The sequence below is a fragment of the Embiotoca jacksoni genome, unplaced genomic scaffold (assembly GCF_022577435.1).
Source record: "Embiotoca jacksoni isolate LCO1_2020_lvr unplaced genomic scaffold, fEmbJac1.0.p SCAF_12, whole genome shotgun sequence".
Lineage (NCBI taxonomy): Eukaryota > Metazoa > Chordata > Actinopteri > Embiotocidae > Embiotoca > Embiotoca jacksoni.
Window position 1 is genome coordinate 1,519,917 of NW_027185252.1, and position 22,584 is coordinate 1,542,500.

Consider the following 22,584-nt stretch of genomic DNA (forward strand, 5'->3'; position numbering starts at 1 on the left):
CTCCAATGAATTTATTTTTCTGCATTAACAATTCAAGATTTAATAACGCTGCAAAAGCGACGCGGGTCGCAAGTCAACGAGGATTAAATTGAACATGCACTCGGTTTTATTTTGAAAATGAAGAATCAACTCAAGTTTGCATTAAATCGGACTTTAACTGGGATTTTTGTTTTTCTGTCCCCACGTATACGCAAAAATGTCCCGTTTGCTCCTCGCTGCAAGTCACAACGGTTTACAGAATTTAAGGTCACCCTGCGACACTCCAGAGCTGAGAGCTCGTTTCTGATGATACGAAGTGAAACCAGAGAGGGAGACGAGAAGGAGCTGCTGGTTACGCAACAGTACCGAGGTGAACGAAACAAACAGCTCCAATACGAGGTACCTGCATAGAGCACATAGTCCAGTTTTCATCTGGATATTTTATATTGATGAGGGTGTTTTTATTTTGTCTTATTGGGAAAATGTCTCTTTCCTGTCCACTGTGAGTGGCACGTTGATGACCCGCTGGCAAAGTCTCTTTTTGGGGTTTTATTAAGGTCTTATTAGTTTTGGACTTTTTGGTTGGTTTTATTTTGGGGGGCCATTTCAATGTCAACCTGACTGCGACGGGACTCCTCCCACACGACTCCGCCTCCACGACTCCGCCCCCACAACTCCGCCCACACGACTCCTCCCACACGACTCCGCCCCCGCAACTCCGCCCACACGACTCCTCCCATATGACACCTGCCGTTCGCTCGGTCGAGCCTCGCAGCCACGGCGAAAGTCACGTCAGCTAACAAGCTACAAACTCTCGAAGCTACAGATATATAAAATTACTTATTTATATATCTACAAATGTATTTAGTGAGCCAGCGGCGACGAGTAATAAACTGATGTGTTTATTGTGCAATAATACCTTAACTATTAACATTATCCTGTCAAATCTATCCGTAGCCACTGATTGACAGGACCCAGTGACTTTATGATATTTCGTTGATGTAGCGCAATTTAAGAAATATAATAAAACTATGTGCTGGTTTACAACTTTATAGTCGTACTGAATGTGTTGCATAGACTCCACTCTGACGATGTCACCAGATCTTCATCCTGTCACAACAGACGACGGCAACAAAAGTGCAAAAATAAGACCGAGATCGTTCAATTCAAAACTGTAATTTCTCGTCTAAAGACCTTCTTGTAATAATTTTGCTGCACACCGGCGAGAGATCTGCAAAACAAGAGATGCAAACATTTCCTCACATGCACGCTACACTTCAATACAAAACACACACACACACACACACACACACACACACACACACACACACACACACCTCTCAAGACACTCCCACTGCCCACACACTGGCACTCACACAGACAGAGGCTCACACACACACACACACACACACACACACACACACACAGGTCTTCACCAGCAGATCACCGTGCTGGGAGCTTATATAAGGGAGAGTGGGAGGCTGAGAGCTATTTCAGGACCAGCAAAGACGCAAGAGTGCATGAGATATTTTGTGTGTGTGTGTGTGTGTGTGTGTGTGTGTGTGTGCATAGCCATAGCACCCATATGGATTTGTATTGATAGTGCTTTGTGTGTGTGTGTGTGTGTGTGTGTGTGTGTGTGGGCCCTTCTGTAAAGGACCATCAGGACTCTGATTCAGTGGGTTTCATAAGCGGTGAAGTTTGAAGTGAAGTTCTGCTCAGAACCTCCGGCAGCGCCGAGACTCTCCGTTTGCCTCCGACGTCGTTCGGTCGCCGCCCGAAGCTGCAGCCGCCTGCAACACGTTCGAAAAGGCCGCAACTGGGACAAAAAAAACAAACAAGAAGAAAGAATATAAATAAATAAATAAAATGCCCACATGTTTACTCGTCGTATACATGCACACATGCACATTGAGTGCCGCCCCGGATGTTGTGGCAGCAGCATCCTCGCCTTCGCAGCTCTGATAACAGGCTTTCGGAAAAAAACAACTTTCTTTTAATTGCGGCACTCCGGATAAAAAAAACAAAAACGACCCTGAAGTTTCTGGGAAAGGTTACAAAAAGGTCTCTTCACGACGTTTTTACTAAAGAAACAGTGTGAACGCAGCATGTTTTGTTGTCGTGAATGAAATCGACTGATTCTGATCCAATTAAACCGAAACTACGTCGACTTTGAGAGAAAATGGGTTTCTTCGGGGACGGCGATGTCAGCGGCTCGCTCCACTTCGAGTCCAGACTGAAATATCTCGTCAAATACTACACGGAGTGCGTTGAAATTTGTGCACAAACAATCAAGAAGAAGGAGAAGCCGGAGAGACTGGAGCAGGAATGTGCGCGACCGACAAACGTTGTAGACCAACCAGCAAGAAAAGGACGAATATTATATTATATTATACGAGTCGAGTCGAGTACTGCAATCATTTTACATTCTGCCTGATACAAAATAAATGTCACATGAAACGAAGTTCGGAGAGGGAGGAAGGACCCTGAAGCTCTCAAGAGAAAAGAAGACCAGAAATGCTGCAAACTTTTAGCCACATTAAAGGTCCATATTGTACTGTTGCCGTTTTGATTATAAATCCGGTCTCGGTGTTAAAAAAAATACAGTGAAAGTGTCAAAATGTTTCGTCCACTGAGAAATGCAAACAGCCTGCATCCAGCAAACTGAGCCGGGACGAGCGAGTTGGATTTCCGTGAGGTTGTGATGTCACAAACTCTTGTCACACGTCTTAAAGAAACAGAAAACAAAAACAGCCTGTTCTTGGAAGAGCTGCAGAGAGAAGATGTAAAACTACACCGAGATGATATTTGTTACTTCAAACCACAAAAATATCTTCCTATGGATGTGAAATGTGCAAATAAAAAACAAAAAAACAAACATAAAAGTGTAAGATACGGGACCTTTAAAAATAACAGGTTATCAGGTAAGACGCCTCCTGCAGGCGGTACGCAGAACTCAGTTCTGGGAAGTTGACGAACGAAAGTCATATTTGGTAAATGCCGAGTCATCTTTTTGACCTTTAATAAGACGTCTGGATTGCGCACCAAAGTCATCTTTCACGATGCTGCTCGGTGAGAATGGAGGAGGATGAACGGAGAGTCTTCTCCTGAGATGTTGAGCAGAGCGAAGCCGTCAGGAGGATTTCTCTCTCGATGACTGACTGAACCGGAGAACAGTAGCCGGAGGTGCCGCGACGACGCGAGCATACAGATCCAAAAAAGTTTGTTCTTGTTAGTGTGATTCAGCTCGTCTGTGGGTTGTTGGGGTTTTTTTTTTTCTGGAGAGCTGGCCTGCGAAGTGTGAAGCCACATTTTGGCCGCTCTCGCCTCCATCCACAAAAAAAAATCATCTGTATGAGTGTTGGAAAAAAAAAAGAAAAAGATTCTGTCACTGGTTATTGAAGCAGCTTTAAAAAAAAAAAAAAAAAAAAGAAGAAAAAAAAGAAGTATAGCCTCAAAACACCGACGGTCCCCGGAGATGTTTTTTTTTTTTCTTGTCCAAAAAAATTGAGGCACAATTATGCTTCAGCAGGATCATTATTTACTGAAAGTCACTGCATTACTGTTCATTAATAGAGAGGTAGAAAAAAAAAAAAAAAGTCTATTTAAAGCACACCATTTCTAACAAGTAATAAGCATCATTTTTCTGCAGTATTCTGGTTAAAACGACATCATTTCTGCTCCTGATTTCTCTCTCATCTATTTCTAACAAAGCGATCGTTCGTGCCCGCAGCGTCTTTCACTAAATTGCAGTTTTAAAGCATTTCATTTTGTCAATGTGGCATAAAGTGCTTTTATTGACATATTGAAATACTTTACAAACAACACAACTGTTGCACACGAGCAGCTTCGAGCTGATATTTTTTTTTCCCATATTCTGTTTCAATCTCACTCTGAGTCGCCGAGATCATTTTGGTTCCGTTTTTACTGAATATTTGAAGAACTATAACTTATTTTGATGCAAACTGTGCTCTTAAATATTCTAAAATATTTTTTTCAGTATTTCATCATATCAAAAAAGTCATGAACACAGAAAGGCCGTGATGTTATTTTAAGGCGATATCACCCTCCTCTAATTTCATGTACAATTTCAGTTTCTAAAAAATATACATATATCATTTGGTGAGCTCCTCAAAAATTGTTCCACTAATGCTGCATCAGACACGTTAATAACTCAGATTTTTAGTTGCCGTCTTGTACCCAGTCGCTGCATCAAATTGCCTGTCAATCAATCATCGGTCTTTTACAGTTTTTGCGCTGAATGTGCTCAGAAAAATCCAATTTTTCAGCCGTTTTCTGATTAAAATCACTGCTAATGGAATTTGACTAAATGCTTTATCCATCAGAATAACATTATGATTTAAAGCCAACACTTGTTCTTCTGCAGGTTTCTACTGCAGAGACTCGCTGCATCCTTCCTCCACATGAGCAACAGTGATCACTGCCGTCAGAGCGTCCTCAAGAGCTCCTTCCATCTAGTGGTCGAGAGGCCTCACAGCGACTCCTTCAAATATCTCCTCTGCGAGGTGAGTGGGCTTCTGTGACGTCCCAACCAGACTAAAGTTAGAGCAGATGTCAGACATTATATATATATATATAAAAAAAAAAGCGTAAATCATATCGACTGCGTTATTGTTGGATTTTATGGTCCAAATTCAGTTTTTTTCCTGATTCTTTTTAGTTCATTTTTTACTACAGATTCCTTTTTTATTTATTTGTTTACTGCTGCTGCAGTGCGAAACTGGTCTCTGGCTGCTGATGTAACAACGACCGTTTTAGACCGGCGAATACAAACGTGCGCGTTTCACATCAAGCTGCGAGTGGGAGTCGTTTCCTGACACGAGGGCTATCGATCGTTTCTGAACGTGACCGGAGGGGAGCGTTATCAGCACACCACATGTGGCTACCGGATTCAAATGGACTGAAAGCTCGACAGGATTTCTAGAGGACGTAAAAAAAAAAAAGATGAACGATGACTTTGCGAAGTATATATATATATATATATATATATATATATATATATATATTTTTTTTTTTTTAACAGAAAACAAGTTTTAAAAACACCTCCTGAAGTCCCTCAAATAATGACTCATAAACCTGAATGACAGTCAGCTTCAGTCCTTGAACTCACCTCCCTGACACTGAAGCAACACCGTCTGAATAATACCCGTCAATATCTTGTCAATCACCACGTTGCATCTCGCCGCGAGGCTGAAAAGAACACGGAGGTTTTTAATTTTTTTTTTATTTCTAGCTGTAATCTCTGAAGGCATCGCTATTTAAAGAGCTTTGCCAAAAAAACACAAAGAGACTGCAGGGCATCCAACAGCACTTCCAAATAATACACTTCCAATTTGTGTTATCAAATATGGACCCAAAGGAGTCACAATCCTCTTAAAGAAAAAAAATTATAAATAAAAGGCAGCAGAACTTGTTCGAGCGGTCGTTTGATGAGCGCGGGTATCAATTTGTTCCCGACGACGGATATCTCATTTTTAAAAAATGTACTTTTTTTGTTGTTGTTTTTTTTTAGAATGAAATCCAGTAAAATATTCACTGAAGAGATAATGAGCCGACATCCCACACAAGGCCACGAAAACAACTCGCACCGAGCCTGGCAGTCATTGGCACGCGGTCGGGTTAATGAAGCGGCATTACCCAAGTGGTGCAGCAAAAAAAAAAAAAAAAAAAAAAAAAATATCCCTGGGAAATGAAGAGGAGTTGAAAAGGTTACATATCCTCCTCTCCCTAGTCACACTTCTTGAAGTGTGTGTGTGTGTGTGTGTGTGTGTGTGTGTGTGTGTGTTTTTTGGGGGTGAGGGTGGGGAGGGATGAAGCTACGACTGCCTGAGGAGCACACACACAAAAAAAAAAAAAAAAAAAAAAAAAAAAAAAAAAAGGTTCAGCCACTGCACAACCTCCGGGTTTATTGATTCCCAGAGACTGGAGGAACTTGAAAGCAGCGCCGCAGCTGCTGTGGATCTTTTAATAATAATAATAATCATAAAGTGAGCAGCAGCAAGCCGTTTCATTAACCAGGCTGGCTGATGGCAGCGGGGACCTCTTTCACTATCTGCTCCTAATGAACCCAAAACAAATCAAAAGTTTAAAAAAAAATTCCAGCGTGCGCGTAACGATTATTCTCACTGCTGATTAAAGTGACATTTATTTTCCCGACTGAAGAACGTTAGAAAATATCAGTAAGATGATGAAAAGCGAGGGAGTTTGTTTTCAGATGTCTCGGAGATATTATTGGATCATTTCACAGATAGAAAATGTTCAGTTAAATTAATCCGGTAATAGAATTTAGTCTGTTTTCAGGATATTAATCTACAGCTCTAGTATCAAAAATGACATTTTTTGAGATGGATCAAATGGTCGGGTCCTCGTTCAATATCATTTTATACACCGATTTTTAATCCCCTGATTTCTGCTCTCAGATGGATTTGTGTCTTCGAAGAAAAAACAAAAACAAAAACAAAAAAACAGCCACCTGCACGCAGACAAACCAAATCAGATGTTCTTTCTCTCTTTTTTTTTTTTTTTTTTTAATCATAAATCATCGGATTACAAATCTGACAATCTTGTGACACTGATTCTGCAGACGTCGCAGCCTCCTGATTGAAAAACTAAGAGGAAGAAATAGAAGCTCCGGCCAGAAAACTCGGCGCGTGTAGTCGCCGTGTGTGTTTGAGTGTGCGGTTGGACGGTCTGTATTTATAGTAGCTGCTGTTTATATCTAAAAAAAAAAAAATATCGCTGAGCGTGCGTCTTAAAAACCGGTCCGGTGGCGGAGATGCTGCTGCGCCTCTGTAGTGTTGCGGTTTCACCATCTGCAGGCTTCCGGTGCGTCGTTGCCACGGCGACGCGTACACGGTCGTCACAGCTACTTGGTTTCCGGAGCTCCCGGCGATCCCGTCCCGTCTGTCCCGCTTCAGCCGCGGCCGACCGGCGTCTCCGTTGGCAGCGTTTTGCTTCCTGCTTGCGTTGCTACGGCGGCGGCCGGGTGTTCAGCAGCCGGACCGTCTTGCGGCCGTAGTGCCAGTAGCTGTAGCCTGATGCTGCCGTGGTAACCGCAGTGATGTACCTACGATATAATAAATGACGTATACTGTAATTAAAACCACAATCTGATTGGTCAAATTAATCTATATTAAAAGCCAAATGGGACATTGTAGGAAGTTATTATTATTATTATTTACCCACCAGTTGGCTATAGTTTATTATTTAGTATATATATTTAAATTGTATTCAACTTTGAAAATGTGACTTTTGCTGCCCCCAGTGGTCGTGTCGAGAAAAGCATTGCGGCAGAAAGTAAAATATTTTTGGTTCTTTTTAATAAAATTATTTCGATTTCATTCAACCATTTTATTTAAGAATATAGAAATGAAAATGTAACTAATAACTACATATATTGCGTGTTAAATAATTATAAAAATTACTTATAATTAACCACTGAAAAAGTTTATAAGCTGTCAGGTTTGAACTTGAAGGCAGAATCTTACTTTAAAAGATATTTTTTCATGATCGTTTTGTTATTTAATGTGTCGAAAGCAGAACACTGATTGTAAGTGTTGTGAAAATGAAAAATGACAAAACATCGCCTGACACGATATGAGTCAGTTCAACAGCCTGCTTGAAGTAGATTTGTGTAAAAATGTAGGTCACTGTGGCAAAAAACAAATAAAATGTTTGTCCGGAGTCGGATTTCTACTCAGAGATGGAAACCGCGATGAGTCAGCGCACTTAACCCGAACAAATGTGCTGCAACAAACGGCATTTATGTGCTTGACTCAGACGAAACCTGTTCACGTTCATTTGGTTATTATTGTTATTGTCGTTGTTGTTGTGACCACTAACACTGAAGATATGGATATGTAACGTGGAGCGGATGAGAGCCTGCGATGTGAAGCGGTGTTTGTTTTGTTTTTGTTTTTACCAGAGGCTCTGCAGCAGGATGCTGTCGGTGTACTGGAAGACCGGAGCGGCCAGCGAGGCGGCGACCAGGCACAGCTGGATGGCCGTGTTCACCTGACGAAAACAAAAACAAACAAACAAACAAATAAAAGGACGAGTTAGAGGAGAAATGTGACACAACCAAAAAAACAAATTAAAAACAAATTATCTTTTGCATTCGCAAATTATTCGGCAGATAAATTTACTCTTAAAAGCTCCAGACTTTAACAAGTTAATTCTGAGTTTGATCAGCAGATTAAGAAATTTACATTTATTTGTGCACTAAAGCGAGTCGTTTGCTCCGTGTGAGAAATGACGTCACATCTTTAACGTCTGCGCTGCTTTGACGTCCAAATGACTCCAAACTGCTGACTCATTCCTTCGCCTAGTAAATAAACTAGTGATAATTTAAGAATTAAAAAGGAGCACAGATGTTTGTTATACTTGCACTTTAAATCTTTATACTGAATATCTAAATAATAGTTTAAGCACAATTCATTTTGTATTTTGTGGCGCACAAACTAGTAAAACAGTGTTTTACATATCTTGATGCAATGTTTGCACAAAATACAGTCGTGTTTCACCTCAGTCACAAGTTTTGGTGGTTTTGTTTTTGTTTAAAAAAATAATTAAAATGAACCACTTGAAATGTCAGCGGTTGCTGATCCTGATTCACGAAGAGGAAAAAAAACCAAAAAAAAAACTAAATTATACTTTCTCATTATATCATTTGCTTTGCAAGTGTTGTCAATTCTCCACTTCACTAATGCAGAAAATGTTTGAAAGCCCACAACGCTGACAGAGTAGGTGGTGTGTGTGTGTGTGTGTGTGTGTGTGTGTGTGTGTGTGTGTGTGTGTGTGTGTGTGTCTCACCTTGCTGAAGAGCGTGGGCTTGAGCTGTGCTGTGGTATAACAGGGGTTAAAAAACTTACTAAGGGTCACCTGCAGGAAAAAAAAAAAGGTTTTAAAGCACATCCTAAAATATGATGAAGTACAGAAGCCACAGCAACACAAGAAGTATATTAAAAACAAAACGTCTGCTTATGAGAGGCGACGCCAAACTCCTCTAAACGACAGAACTGTTGGCAGAAAAAGTGACAAGTGATATTAAGAAACGATCATCTTCATCACTGTAAGCACTTTTCTAAACTTTTGCTACAAAGAGCTTCACAAAAAAACAACAACACGGGCCATAGAAAGCAAAACAAACTATGAAATCAAGTAACGCAATGACCCCGTAAGAAAACCTTAAAACAACAAAAGAGGGAAGATCTCATGTCTCAAAGTTTACGGTATAAATTCACATATTTCACCCCTCGACCAGCTTGATTATTTATTTTTTTTTCGCCGTTTCATCGCAACTAAAAATGCAACTCAGATGTTTAAAATCATATCGAGGTCCCCAAAAAAAAAAAAAAAAAAAAGCCTTTAGAGCTGGCATTTAAAAACAAATACAGAGAGTCGTTGCCGCAGAGACGTTAAACCGTCTTCACAACAAAATACCTTCAAGTTGCCAGTGTCCCAATTTATATTTAAAAAAAAAAAAAAAAGTACTGGTTTGTAGTTTTGGCGCGTTTGATTGGTCTCACCGGCGGAGGGACGGTCTTGTATCGGACCCAGAAGACAGCAGCGATCAAACCGATGTCTCTGAAAATCACCAGAGCCGTCAGCGGAGCTGAAGACAGAGACGACAGTCAACGATCACGTGACACCGCAAACAAAACTTCACAATAAATAAAGGATGTGCAGTGAAATGAATACCCGGTATAAGTCCAGCGTAGGTGAGACTGACGTATAAAAAACTGATGAGGATCTTGTCCGCCAGCGGGTCCAGAGCGCTGCCCAGCGCCGACTTCTGCGTGGGCCACGTTCGGGCGATGTAACCGTCCAGCTGAGTTAGACGGAGAGACAAAGACAGGAAGACAGGAAGACGTCTTCACGAACGCGTTTGTAAAAAGGAAAACTCGAGCGTCGTAAAAAAAAACAGTTTTAACGAACTGGACAAATGTTGCGACGATTGAAGTTTTGGATCTCTATGCTGTCCTTTTCTCTCTCTGCTCTCCTCTCACCACCAACTAGTGTGTGTGTGTGTGTGTGTGTGTGTGTGTGTGTGTGTGTGTGTGTGTGTGTTACCAGGTCGGTGGCTCCTGCCAGCGTAAACAGAGCCAGACTGAGGTGAAAGTGCTGCTGGATGATCAGGTGACCCAGAAACGGCGCCAGCAAGATCCGACTCACGCACAGCAGGTTGGGGATCGTCCACGGGTTCTCGTACTGACGGAGGGAGGGAGGAGGTTAGAACACACGGTTCTGATTTAACCAGATTACAAAATAAAAACCGAGATAAAAGACGACGACGCGTACAAACCGTCGGGTGGAAGTGAAGAAGTTTTAAATTAAATATAAGAAAGGATTCAGTTTGAATGAAGTTGTTGTTCTTTATTAAAGGTGTTTTGTCAAAACCATGAATAGTTTGTCAAAGTCTTTCGCTATATTTCCGTGTGACTGTAAAGTTGAATCAAGTTGTGCTGAATTGAATGATTATTTAAGGTAGAAAACGAGTGAACTCGCCCTCCTCCTGCTCCTGACTGAGCTCACATCCTCTGGACTCACCAGCTCTTTGAACTTGAAGAGCCCTTGTCCCGGTCCCGGACCGACGTCACCCCGGTCGGCCGCCGGGTCCTTGTCCGGTGTCTCTCCGGTCTTCCCGCTGCACAGTCCTCGAGCTTTGGGGCGCAGCGGGGAGCGGAAGCTGGCCGCCGACCTCTCGTGACCTCCCCGGTGCGGCAGCACGGTTCCTCGCGCGTGACCGGGAGTCCGTTCGCTGCAGCGCGCGACGCGCTCATCCGTCCATCGCAGCCCGAGGAGCCACGAGCCGCTCACCTGCGGTAGTTTCCTGCTCGCGCACTCCGCGACAGGTGTGCGTCTGAGCCGCCATGACGCGTGCTCGAGCCAACACACACCCGCAGTCCGCGCGGACACCACCGGACAGCGGAGGTTCGCCGCGTTGCGGCTCAGCGGCGCGGAAATCCTCCGAAAACCCGCCGTCATCATCCTCACGAGCCCGGCGTTACCGACCTGCTGACCTCGCGCTGTCCGCCCGCGTGTTCATGATGAAGTTACCGACAGTGGCGGTTCACAGCTGACGGGAGCCCAGCTCGAGCCAGCAGGCTGCCATGTTGCCGTAAATCGATTCGGCGCAGGATGTCGCAAAATTGTATTTCCTCAATTCGGCTTTTATTTTGAAAATCGATAAAGCTGTCGTTCATAGATTTGACAGAAGAACCCAAACAAACGCATCAGAGATAAGTCTTTCAAATGTATTTGATACAAACATGACACCATAATGATCAGTTTTACAGCTTTACTGTTGATAAAAGTCAATATTCAATGTTGTGCGACTGCGTTTCAAATTAAAAGCATTTTCATTGCCAAATCTATAGTTTTTGTAATTGCGTAAAAAAACAAACAAAAAATGTTTTCATTTACAGGAAAGTATAATTATTTATTACTTGAAAGTTTCATGTTAACTAATAAACTGCACACAAAGTAATCAGAACCAGTAAACGACACAGAACATTTGGGAAGAATTTCAAGTCAGTATTTTAGAAAAACTGTAAAATTAGGTAACAACATATTGGCAGCTTAACATGGCTTCAGAAGAGGGTTGTTTTATTATTGGTTAGGAAGGAAATATTGGTGCCGTATTGAAAGTTTAATCACAGACAAGCTTCCTGTTTCAGATATTAATGGTTAAGAACAATTAAATGAAAACACAGAAACCGCTCAACAAAGTGACGACAAGCTGCATCGTTGCCAACAACTGTTCCAACTACACTGATATTTACAAAGTTAGCCAACACTATACATTAATACTGTATATAAATATATTGTATGCATTTGATTTTATGTACATATCGTCTCCTTTAAAGTTATGGTAAATTTGCAAAGTTGGTGTTTTCAGCTCCCAACATTGAAGATTGTTTGAACACTTTTAAATATTAAAAGCTTTAAGTATAGTTACAGTAACCGTGTTCTTTAAAAACAACACAAACATGTTTACTTCGAAAACAAAGTGTATCTGACTGTTGAGGACGCCGATATTCTTTTAGTTTTAATAATGTAGTAAATTAACATTCGATAGAAGTTCGGAGTCGAGCTCAGTTCCTCTTTTAGCAGGAAGTTCGTACTTCTTCAGGAAGCTGCGACGACCTTAAAAGAACTGCAGAGTCGCCCTGAAGGTTTGTCATGTTTGTCAGTTGCGGTCGTTACACTGTCGTCTACTCGAGGCAGGTTTGGTAATTGTGGTCTTTTTTTCTTTTTTTTAAATATAGAGTTCAACCCCAAACACTGACCTTGTAGTGAAGACTGCAGGCGTGTTGTGAGTCTGCTGTCAGTGATCAGACGGTCTGCAGCTGGTACAGCTTGGCTCCTTTCTTCAGCAGGAATCCCTGTTCATTCAGGGAACTCAGGAGACCTTCGAAATCCATCACCTGGGAGAAATTCAAAGGTCGACGAAATGTCATTTCCAGCGTGCAGATAAAAGGATGGTGTTTTTTTTGTTTGTTTTGTGTTTTACTGGATGTGTTTAGAGATAACTCAGAAGTCTGAGGCGAAGATATTCGATGTAACTTAAAGGAAAAAGAACGAGGCTTTCTGTAAATTATAAGTGTTGTAAACAATATGCAACACATTTTTTTTTATTGCAAATAGCTCATCAAGTCAGTTAAGTGCTCAGAGTTGCACTGTTTATGATTGACACATTCATAGTTCAACTTTTATATCAAATTGGGATTAAAGAGAGAAAAAAACCTTTGACCTCATGAAGTAGTTTTCTTTATGCATCAACTTCTCACCTGCAAGTTTATCCTCCAGCTTCTTCTTTTTTTTAAACCAACCTTTTCTGCTAGACATCATTTAATTAATTCTCATTTTCTTGAAAAACTTTTTAGTGACGTGATTATATTTCTCCCAGACAGTGAGTGAGAAATATATATATATCTGACACACAGTGTGAACCGATGTTATTAAGAGGTATAAACGGTTCCATTTCAGCGCCTTCACCTTGATCTTCAGTCTGTCGGCCATCGATCGAAGCGTCTGCATGTCGAACTGCCTCTGATTGGTCCTCTGGGCGTGCGAGTGCAGCGCGTTCACCAGCCGTTTCGCGGCGCTGCGCTGACTCATGCCCGCCCCGAGCTGAGAGCGCTCGAAGTCCAGATTGCCGAAGCCATCCGAGTACGTGTCGGCCAGACTGTAAAAACACAAACAGGAGAGAGATAAATGTACATGACAGGACAGGACAAAATATACAAGACTTATCATGTTTGTAGTCATACGGCAAAAAAACAACAACAGCCCGACAGTGAAGTTTTCACCAATAGACAAGCAAATAAATGCACATTCAGCAGATCACAGTCACGTGTCTCTACATCTCCGAGTGTGAAACACACACACAGTGAATCCTGCAGCGTTTACCTGTGTTTCATGATCTCCACCACGTCCTGAGCATCACTGTTAGTCGCCGTCTCTCGAAGCTCCAACTTGGCTCTTGCCTGAAAACAAAAACAAAAGGTTGCCAGATGTGTGTGTGTGTGTGTGTGTGTGTGTGTGTGTGTGTGTGTGTGTGTGTGTGTGTGTGTGTGTGTGTGTTAGGTGAATGCATCAGTGTCCTAACACACAGACCTCAGTCAGTCTGATTAAAGACTCCAGTTGCCGCGTGGTGATGGGCGTGGCGTCGGCAGCGTGACCCTGAGCTCTCAGCGTCAGGTAGAAGTCCTGGAGCGTTTGCGCCGCTTCGGGTGAGAGCGTCGGATGGACGTACTGACGGGCGTAGCTGACGTACTTCCTCAACAAGCACACTGGAATCGGGTCGACGGCTTCACCTGCAGGGATCTGGAAACACGTTCACACGATAGACGATAATTTTTTCATACTACTGCGGAGTCGACATCCTATTTCAAAATGCAGCTTTAAAATGCATATTGCTTATTTTATATTTTAACTCCATTTGTGTTTCATTTTATCTGTTCTTGTGCATCTCGTTTCTTTTTCTATATTTTTAAATGTTCCTTTTTATGTGAAACACTGCATGCAATTATCTTGCTGTGCAGCACTTTGAGCTGCATTTCTTGTATGAAAGGTTCTACACAAATAAAGTTTATTATTATTATTATTTTTACCTGCAAACGTTCAGACAGCGGCATGGTTGAGTGCTCCAGCAGAATGGAGGTCTCTAAATCACTGTTGGTCCTGGTTACCATGGCGCTGCTGGCTCTGCCTCTTCCTGCTCTGTTCGCCATGACGTGCTCTGACAGGCGGCGGTCGTGCGACTCGTCGGGGATGTCGAGGAGGAGGAAGACGACGTCGAAGCGAGAGAGGAGAGCCGAGCCCATCCTACAGGCAAAAAAACCCAACAAAACAAGTCAAATACTTGTATATTTACACCATAATATCCTTTTTACTTCCTGCTCAGCTGTTTGATGAACTTACTTCAGATTTTCAGAGACAGTCTTGCCTCTGTTGTAATGTCCTCCGATGGGGTTTGCAGCCGCCACCACGGACGTCCTGGCGGGGAGAGATGAAACTATGCCGGCCTTGGCCAGACTCACAGACTGCTGCTCCATCGCCTCTAACAGAGCCTGCTGCTGCTGACCCAGCTTATCGAACTCGTCGATGCAGCACAGACCTGACGAGAACAGAAAAAAAAGAATAAAATGAGGAAGACGTAAACGTTAGATGGGGGGAAAACAAAAAGGAAACGCAGTAACTTCTAAATCTCCAAGTAAGCCACATTATTGACATCAGCCATTGATAAATATGATGTTTTGATATTGTACGAGTCCCTTTTCTCAGGCGGACTGAGCTGTCAGGCGTCCTCGTTTGCTGGTTGAACATGCTGTCATTTCCAAACGTATTGTTAAGGCTGTTATGGCTGAAAACACATCCGTTTGTTTGCCCCTCAATAAAAACGTTGCATATTGCTCTACGAGTGCAGTTATTCTGCTACGTTTTTTTCCCCCCGGTCTTTCCCACCTTGATCAGCCAACACCAAGGCGCCGGCCTCCAGAGCGTAATCCCCCGTTCCGGCGTCTCGGGATAAACTCACCGTCAGTCCTGGAGAAACAAACGGTATAGATTACATTTCCTACTCGATGATATTAGAACAGAAGTAAACTATTCAAAGCATAATTATCATATTATGTACATCACGTAAAATAAGGAGTTTTGTATTTGAAGACGTGTTACCTGTGGTGCTGGTACTGTTGCCACATACGTAGATTCCTCTGGGAGCCACATTGCAAACTGCCTACACAGAGAAACACACACACACACACACACACACACACACACACACACACACACACACATCAGTGTGTGAGTTTACATTCGGTGTGAAAAGTGGATCTGAGAACAACGTATTGCTGTTGTATGTAAAATGTCCTGCGCGTCCTCTACCTGCAACATCTGACTCTTCCCCAGTCCGGGATCTCCCACGATCAGGACGTGCGGGTCTCCTCTCACGGGGACGCTGTTCTTGCCCGTGTGTTTCTGTCGACCTCCGAACAACGTCAACGCCAGGGCGGCTTTCACCAGCTGCGGCCACGCGAGGAGACGGGATGTCAGACGGAATCTTTACGCGACGCGACGCAATTCATCCGAAAGCACGCTTGTCAGTACTCCAAGTCAAAAGACAACATTCCCAGATTTTCACTGACTAAAAAGCAGAAATTCCATAATAATAATAATAATAATAAAAAACAGAAAAACTGGCTGCTGTTGTGCTGAGCAGACAAAAAAAAACACTCACGTGATACAGTGAAATAAAAAAAAAAGATTACTTGGAAAATATTATATTTTGATAAATAAACAAAAATTTAAACAAAATGAAAATCAGGCTTTCTTTTCCCCGCAGTCTTATTGAAATTTCTGAACTCACCACATGGCCGTAGATGACGGGACACAGAGAGCTGAGAGAGGTGAGGAGAGAGTCTGTTAGTACCAGGTTGTCCTGCTCATTACATATCAGACGTAACGAATTCAGGACACACAAAATATACTTCTTTTTGTTTTTTAAATCCCTCCCATTGGTGTGACAATAAATTTGAAGTTAACTAAAGATGGTGCCAGATTAAGCTTGTTAGTCTCAGATATCGAAGCTGTGCTTTCTCTGCGTGGATACGGGATACTTTGTCAACTATGGAACTCAGATCTTTTAACTGAATAAAAACGTGAAAAACAGACACAGACAAACAGTTTGTTATGGCTTCAACTTTACGTTTTTCGGCAGGATGGCTCATATTTGTACCATTCAAACTCTGTTGCTGCGATAAAAGTACAAAATTTAGACACTGTAGTAACTTTTTTTTTTTTTTTTTTTTTACAATAACCCATCATATGAGGTGTTTCTATGAAGTCGTGTCAGTAGTGGCTGTCTTACTGTACTACGAGGCGCAGCAGGTCGGGCTGAGACTGGATCTCCTGGATGGCATACAGCTCCTTCAGACTGAACTCCTCCCCGCCGGAGCGATCTTCCAGCGACCCTCCCGACCCTTGACCTCCCGACTTGGCCTGCTGGCCTAAAGATTCAGAGGAAAAAAAACGACACCTCGTCGAGCCGCTGGACCGAAATCCATCGAGTCAACTTTAAATATGCGAAAGAAGATACCTTTAGTGTTGCTGACAGAAGTGGCTTCGATGTAGAGCAGGAACATACACTGATCCTTGTTTCCTCTGGAAGTGCCTGCACACAAAAAGTATACAACTGTAAATGGTTACGATTTTCTGACTTTTAAAATTTTTTTTTATACACATGCTATATGTAGTGTGTGTGTGTGTGTGTGTGTGTGTACCGTCGTTGATGACCCTAACGATCCCCGTCACGGTAACGGTGTCTCCAGGGACGCAGCTGTCACAGAGGTCGGAGGTCAGGTGACACTCCACGGTGCGCGGGATTCGTCCGGTCTCCCTCTGCTCTCCGCCCATCAACTCCTGCACCCTGAAACGGCACGAAAAAAAAAACTAAAAAAACTCTATAAATAGATTGGAGATATGCCATATTTTTTTGAATACTTTATGAGCTGCAAGTGGTTTTTTTTTAATTTTTTTTTATAATATTCCTTTTTTTTATTAGAGATAACTGCCACCAACAACAATTTTGTGCCGTTGTTGATAAAACATGTGGAAAGTGTAATTTACATCGTGACTAAGAGCTTCAATTATAAGACTGTGCATAGGATCCACACCAAAAGTTGACATGCACGTGAAAAACAATCATGGTTAATGCGAAAAAAAAGATTTATCAAACAATATCGCATGCATGTCTCCATGAAAAAAAAAAAGTCTAATTCCAAATCCACTTGAAAATGTGCAGTTTGACTTTGACAACTAAAACACACACACACACACACACACACACACACACACACACACACACACACACACACACACAGAGGATACTTACTTGATGATCTGCCAGTCGACGGTGTGTGTGAGAGGAGAACTGCGGCAGGGCGTGAAGGAGCGACTCCGACAGTCGGGCTGGATGCACTAGGTGATAAAACACAAACATAAAAAGAGTTCACATCTAAATCTAAGAAACGGTGAAGACGGTAAAACATGAATAACTTCTGTGCCCCGAAGTCGTGAGACCATAAAAGTACGGAGAAGAAGAAGAATATTGCAGGGAAACAGAGGACGTGTGCGTGCACACCTTGGTGGGTGCGGCGTACTTGCCGTGCTGCAGAGGCAGCGACAGCGTGTGCGAGCCGGTCTGACACCTGAAGGCCATGCGGGTGCACAGAGGTCGGATGTTGCTCACTCTGACCACGGTTCCCTTCACGCAAACCAGCCGGCCGAACACGCTGGCACGCAGCGTCCGCAGCGGGGTCAGCGGCTCGTAGTTGTACAGCCTGCGAGTCACACGAAACACGCTCGTCTGTATTCACGGTCGCCAGAAAAAAAACAACAACTTCCTGCGCCTTCACTGTGTGCGTTACCTCGCACTAATGTGAGGAATATTGCTGATGGGCGTCGCGACGGGAAGCTCTTCCTCCTGCAGCTCAGCAGCTTGTTTCTCCAAATCGACGGTCAGCACCTGAATCACACGCACGACAGTTTGCAGTCCGGCGGTTTGAGCTCTCAGTCCACAATCTGCTTCGACACAGACTTCTCAGATTACGGTTTCAGCTCTCGGGTTTTCAGATTTAAAGAGTTGCTAATAATTACATGACGATGTGAAAAATCACGTGTTAGAAGTGAAATTGTAGCCGAATTTTCACGCTAAATATTCATTTATCATATAAAGACTTATGAGGTGGAATAAAACATCAGCTGTATGTGTTTTGGAAGGCTGTAATTTGCAGATGGGAACATGTGTGTGGTAGTGACTCTGTGTGTGTGTGTGTGTGTGTGTGTGTGTGTACCTGGTGAACGGCCACTCCCAGACAGTTGAGCATCACCTCTGGTTGCTCCTTCAGATCTGTGATTATATCAGGAAGCGCGTTGCGCACCGTTTTGTCTCCGGTCAAGTCCGCGTAGTCGACGAGAACACTGCCCTGACGCTCGATCTCATCCTGGACACAAAAAAAACCACAAGAAATGTCACGTTAAAAAAAAACGACACTGAAAAAAAAAAAAGAAGGAAAAAAAGCCTAAGAGTTCTTGTACAGATGATGAACGGGACACGTGTGACTCACCTTGTCATACAGGTGAATCCTGGAAGTGAAATATTTCTCAAACACTTTGATCTTCTCCACACTGGGTGAGCTCTCTATGAAGCCTGCACGTAAAAAGACATACAACGAGTGGAAAAAAAAAAAACATTATTATCCTTATCACTGTGTGTCTCCAATACGCATTATAATCCTGAACACGTACCGTCTGTGAAGTAGAGCGTCCACCCTTTGTACGGACACAGAACATCCAGAGTAGCCTGAGAAAGGACTGAGGAGACGGTCAGGATTAAATGACAGCGCGTATTGTTGGGACCGCTGCTACTTCGTTAGATAATAAATGCCGGAAGAACATCGGAGGCTAATATTTAATTTATCTTCATCTCGTGTTGAAAAAAAAACCAAATTACTTTGAGGGAGAAAACGATCACTCTTTTTCAAGAAGCTGTCAGTGAAGGAAGATTTCATTCCTGCATTACTCGATAATACGGAAACGAAATGGAACTCACCTCTCCGAGAGCTGCGGTTTCCCGAGCCTCCTCCGCCAGCACCACCACCTCCACCTCTCCACCCTCCCCCCGAACCTCCTCCTCCTGCTGCTGCTGACCCCCCTCTCCAGCCTCCTCCTCTCCACCCTCCCCCCGAACCTCCTCCTCCTCCTGCTGCTGCTGACCCCCCTCTCCAGCCTCCTCCTCTCCACCCTCCCCCCGAACCTCCTCCTCCTCCTCCTCCTGCTGCTGACCCCCCTCTCCAGCCTCCTCCTCTCCAGCCTCCTCCTCTCCAGCCTCCTCTACTCCCACCCCTCCAGGAGCCTCTGCTGGAACCCTCTCCACTCATTGCTTTCCTAAGACAAAGAAAAAAAAAGAACAGAGAAAACAGTAAAACAGTATTTATTTTATTTTTTCTGTATTTTCTGCACAGCTCCGAACTCCATTAAAAAAATACTGTGAATTCAGTGTCAATGTAATTATTACCAAACATCATGCGCCGAATTAAACTTCCTTAATAAATCCTTCAATAAATACACTCACTTTCAATTTCGGCATACAAACAATATAGTAAATTGTGCGTCATTTCAGAAAATGTTCAGTTTATAAACCAACCGTGACGAGTTGACGAGTTAACGTCGGCTCGATAGCGATCCTCGAAACTACAACTAACGTTTACGTAGTCGGTGACGTTTTTCTAAAAGCTTCGTTAAATCCTGTGATAATAAGAGTAAGGGCGATACAAACCTTTCGTTTCGTCTTTAGAAAAACGAAGTTAGACAGTCCGACAACTGAAGCACGTCCTCAATGAACCACATCAACCGAAAAGCGACCAACTTCTACGTTACCAAACAAACTGTCAAATTTCCCTCCACTGACGTCACAGCTTCTTCTTCGTCTTCTGATATTTGAGCAAAAGCAGGCTCTCTGTCCCTCTACTGCTCCCCCAGTGGACACAAAAAGAACTACTACAGATAAAATACCATTAACACCACTATGACTATTATCGCAGTTCAAATTAAATCCTTTTCCTGCGTAATTGTCTGGCGTGACTGGAAAACTTTTTAGTAAAATTTAAAAGCGGAAGAGAAAACTAAAATGTAATGTCTGTTAAGGAGTTGCTACACTACTTCATTTCTCTGCATCAGTCAGTCTGCATTATCTCATTTGCAGCATCTTCTCCGTGCAGTTGTAGTGTTCTAATATATTTATTTTTATTCAGATATTTTATACACTTTTATTAACTTACTTATATCGTTCTAAGTATATCTGTATTCTTTGATTTGCTTGCAAACATCAAACTAATAATCTCATCTGTTTGCAAATCCCCTTGGATCAGCATTTGTTTTTAATTGTTCTCCATATATAAATTGACCTCATCCTGATAAAAGGACTAAAGAGGGCAGGAGTCTTTGAAAGTATGAATGACAATGGCACAATTCAACAACCAGAAGACATTAAAAGGTTGAAGAGCAGAAAATGTTTGCACAATTCTTTGCCTCCATCTGCTGAACAATTCAAGTCATTACATTAGGGCAGCATGAAATGATATCAAGCTTATCATTGCAAGAAAATAAATCTAATTTTACACCTCCAACAGTCCTAGCAAACATCGCCCATATACACAAATGAATACTGAACTAAAGTAAGATTAGTGACAAGTGTGTGTTCCCAGTGAAGCAAACACTGTCTACTGCAGGAACTAAAAGAAGTGTCCTACCCTCCACAAACAATCACACACATTTTGTGTTCCTGAACTTGCCAGGACCTCCGTGAACGTAAATGGATTCAAGATTAATTTAGTTTTCACTGTTTAAAGTTATCGGAGTTTAAAATCTAACCAGAAAGTGCAAAACATTCTTAAAGTGAAATTGGTCCACAAAAAATAAAAACTCGAGAAGAAATACACACACACACACACTCTCTCTCTCTCTCTCTCTCTCTCTCTCTCTCACACACACACACACACACACACACACACACACACACACACACACACACACACGCGCGCTCAGGGGAGTGGTTTCGAGGGGGATAGAGAGACAGAATGAACGAGGAGGAAAAATCAATACCTGAGCTACTGTGGCCGAGAGTAGTTAGGGGTAATAGCACACGGCTGAGAGGGATGCACACACACACACACACACACACACACACACACACACACACACACACACACACACACACACACACACACACACACGTGTCACACACACACGTGTATAAAAAAAGAAAAGAAAAGAAAAGGGAGACAGATTGGGAACAAACAGGTAGTCGTGGAGTGTTGTTAAGGTCAGAAACAATTCTTGTGACAGAAGCAGACAAATAAATAAAAAGACAGACTGGAAGATATGTTCCCCTCCTTCTCCCACCTCCCCCTAATTCCCTCTCTCATCATTATCTACATGCCACTGATAATGGGATGAAGCCTTCTCCTCTGAGTGTGTGTGTGTGTGTGTGTGTGTGTGTGTGTGTGTGTGTGTGTGTGTGTGTGTGTGTGTGTCTTTGTGGTGATAACTGGAGTATCTTTGCAGGAAGAGAGATCGGGAAGGCTTGAAGTGCTGGGAAGGAGCTGAAGCACCAAACAGTCACTGCAGAGAGACGGATGAGAAGCAGCGACTCAGCGAGGCGTTTCAATCTCCTCTCCATCAATCAGCAGCCAATCAATGCAAATTCAAGGCGGTTTAGCAAAAACAAGGAGAGTCTCTTATTTTTGTCAGGGGGATGAAAAGAGTTCAGCACTTATAAGTGTGCCATAAGTTAGTTTTTTTTAATTTGTTTCTGCATTTATTAATGTTTGCATTAATTGCCCTATTTTCCCATCTAATTTTACATTTTATATGTACATTTATTCATTGTTTAATGCAATTTTTTAATTCATGTATTCATTTCTACGGTATTTACCCTATTTGGAGAGAAAAATGGAAACAACAACAAAAACAAATGAACAAACAACCAAACAAATAAATTATATATATATATATAAAATATATTTTTTAATGTTTGGTTTAGTGCATTTAGTGGCATGTTAATATATTTTTTGAGTTATTTATTTAATTGTGATTTTTGTCAGTCTTGGTGCTCCATACAGGAGAGGACGAGCTGGTTATCATTTTTCCAGCAGCGGTCCTCGGCGGTACCTTTCGGACGCTCTGCTTCTCCTCCCAGCTGTTTGCAGATGCTTCCTTTCAATGATTCAATCAGTTTCTCAGCTGGTGTTTTGAGTGTGCCGCAGCGCTAACCCACAGAGCTACCATGATTACCTCCCCCCTAACCCCCCACCCCCCCCCACACACAACACCCCCACTGACATACAAGGCAATCATTTCTCAGATCAGATATACAATTTATATTGTGTTAACATGTGATTTTTTTTTTTTTCATTCTTTTGGTTTTCAGACGTGCATTTTTCCAGGAGATAAAAAAAAAACCCCAAATGTCTCAAGGTGATCAACTTTCAGTCGTTCGTTTGTTGGTGTTAGTTGATC

The 22,584-nt window shown here is 42.5% G+C and overlaps 2 protein-coding genes across 2 annotated transcripts; both read right to left on the reverse strand.

Moving 5' to 3' along the window:
* Window positions 1-5,872: 5,872 nt before the first annotated feature.
* On the reverse strand, window positions 5,873-11,093 carry crls1 (cardiolipin synthase 1). The gene is made up of 7 exons (XM_069144189.1): window positions 10,549-11,093; window positions 10,072-10,209; window positions 9,700-9,829; window positions 9,528-9,613; window positions 8,812-8,880; window positions 7,922-8,013; window positions 5,873-7,066 (listed from the first exon to the last, which is right to left on the reverse strand). The coding sequence occupies exons 1-7, from the start codon at window positions 10,987-10,989 to the stop codon at window positions 6,970-6,972; spliced, it is 1,053 nt and encodes a 350-aa protein (XP_069000290.1). The 5' UTR covers window positions 10,990-11,093; the 3' UTR covers window positions 5,873-6,969.
* A 195-nt stretch (window positions 11,094-11,288) lies between these two features.
* mcm8 (minichromosome maintenance 8 homologous recombination repair factor) lies at window positions 11,289-19,445 on the reverse strand. Its single transcript, XM_069144190.1, has 21 exons — window positions 19,379-19,445; window positions 19,118-19,327; window positions 18,814-18,879; window positions 18,633-18,715; window positions 18,360-18,509; window positions 17,934-18,031; window positions 17,648-17,846; window positions 17,399-17,484; window positions 16,788-16,933; window positions 16,604-16,678; window positions 16,376-16,514; window positions 15,875-15,905; window positions 15,394-15,531; window positions 15,184-15,244; window positions 14,971-15,051; window positions 14,428-14,623; window positions 14,118-14,331; window positions 13,621-13,830; window positions 13,414-13,490; window positions 13,000-13,189; window positions 11,289-12,428 (listed from the first exon to the last, which is right to left on the reverse strand). The coding sequence occupies exons 1-21, from the start codon at window positions 19,443-19,445 to the stop codon at window positions 12,336-12,338; spliced, it is 2,610 nt and encodes an 869-aa protein (XP_069000291.1). The 3' UTR covers window positions 11,289-12,335.
* Between the last annotated feature and the right edge of the window lie 3,139 nt (window positions 19,446-22,584).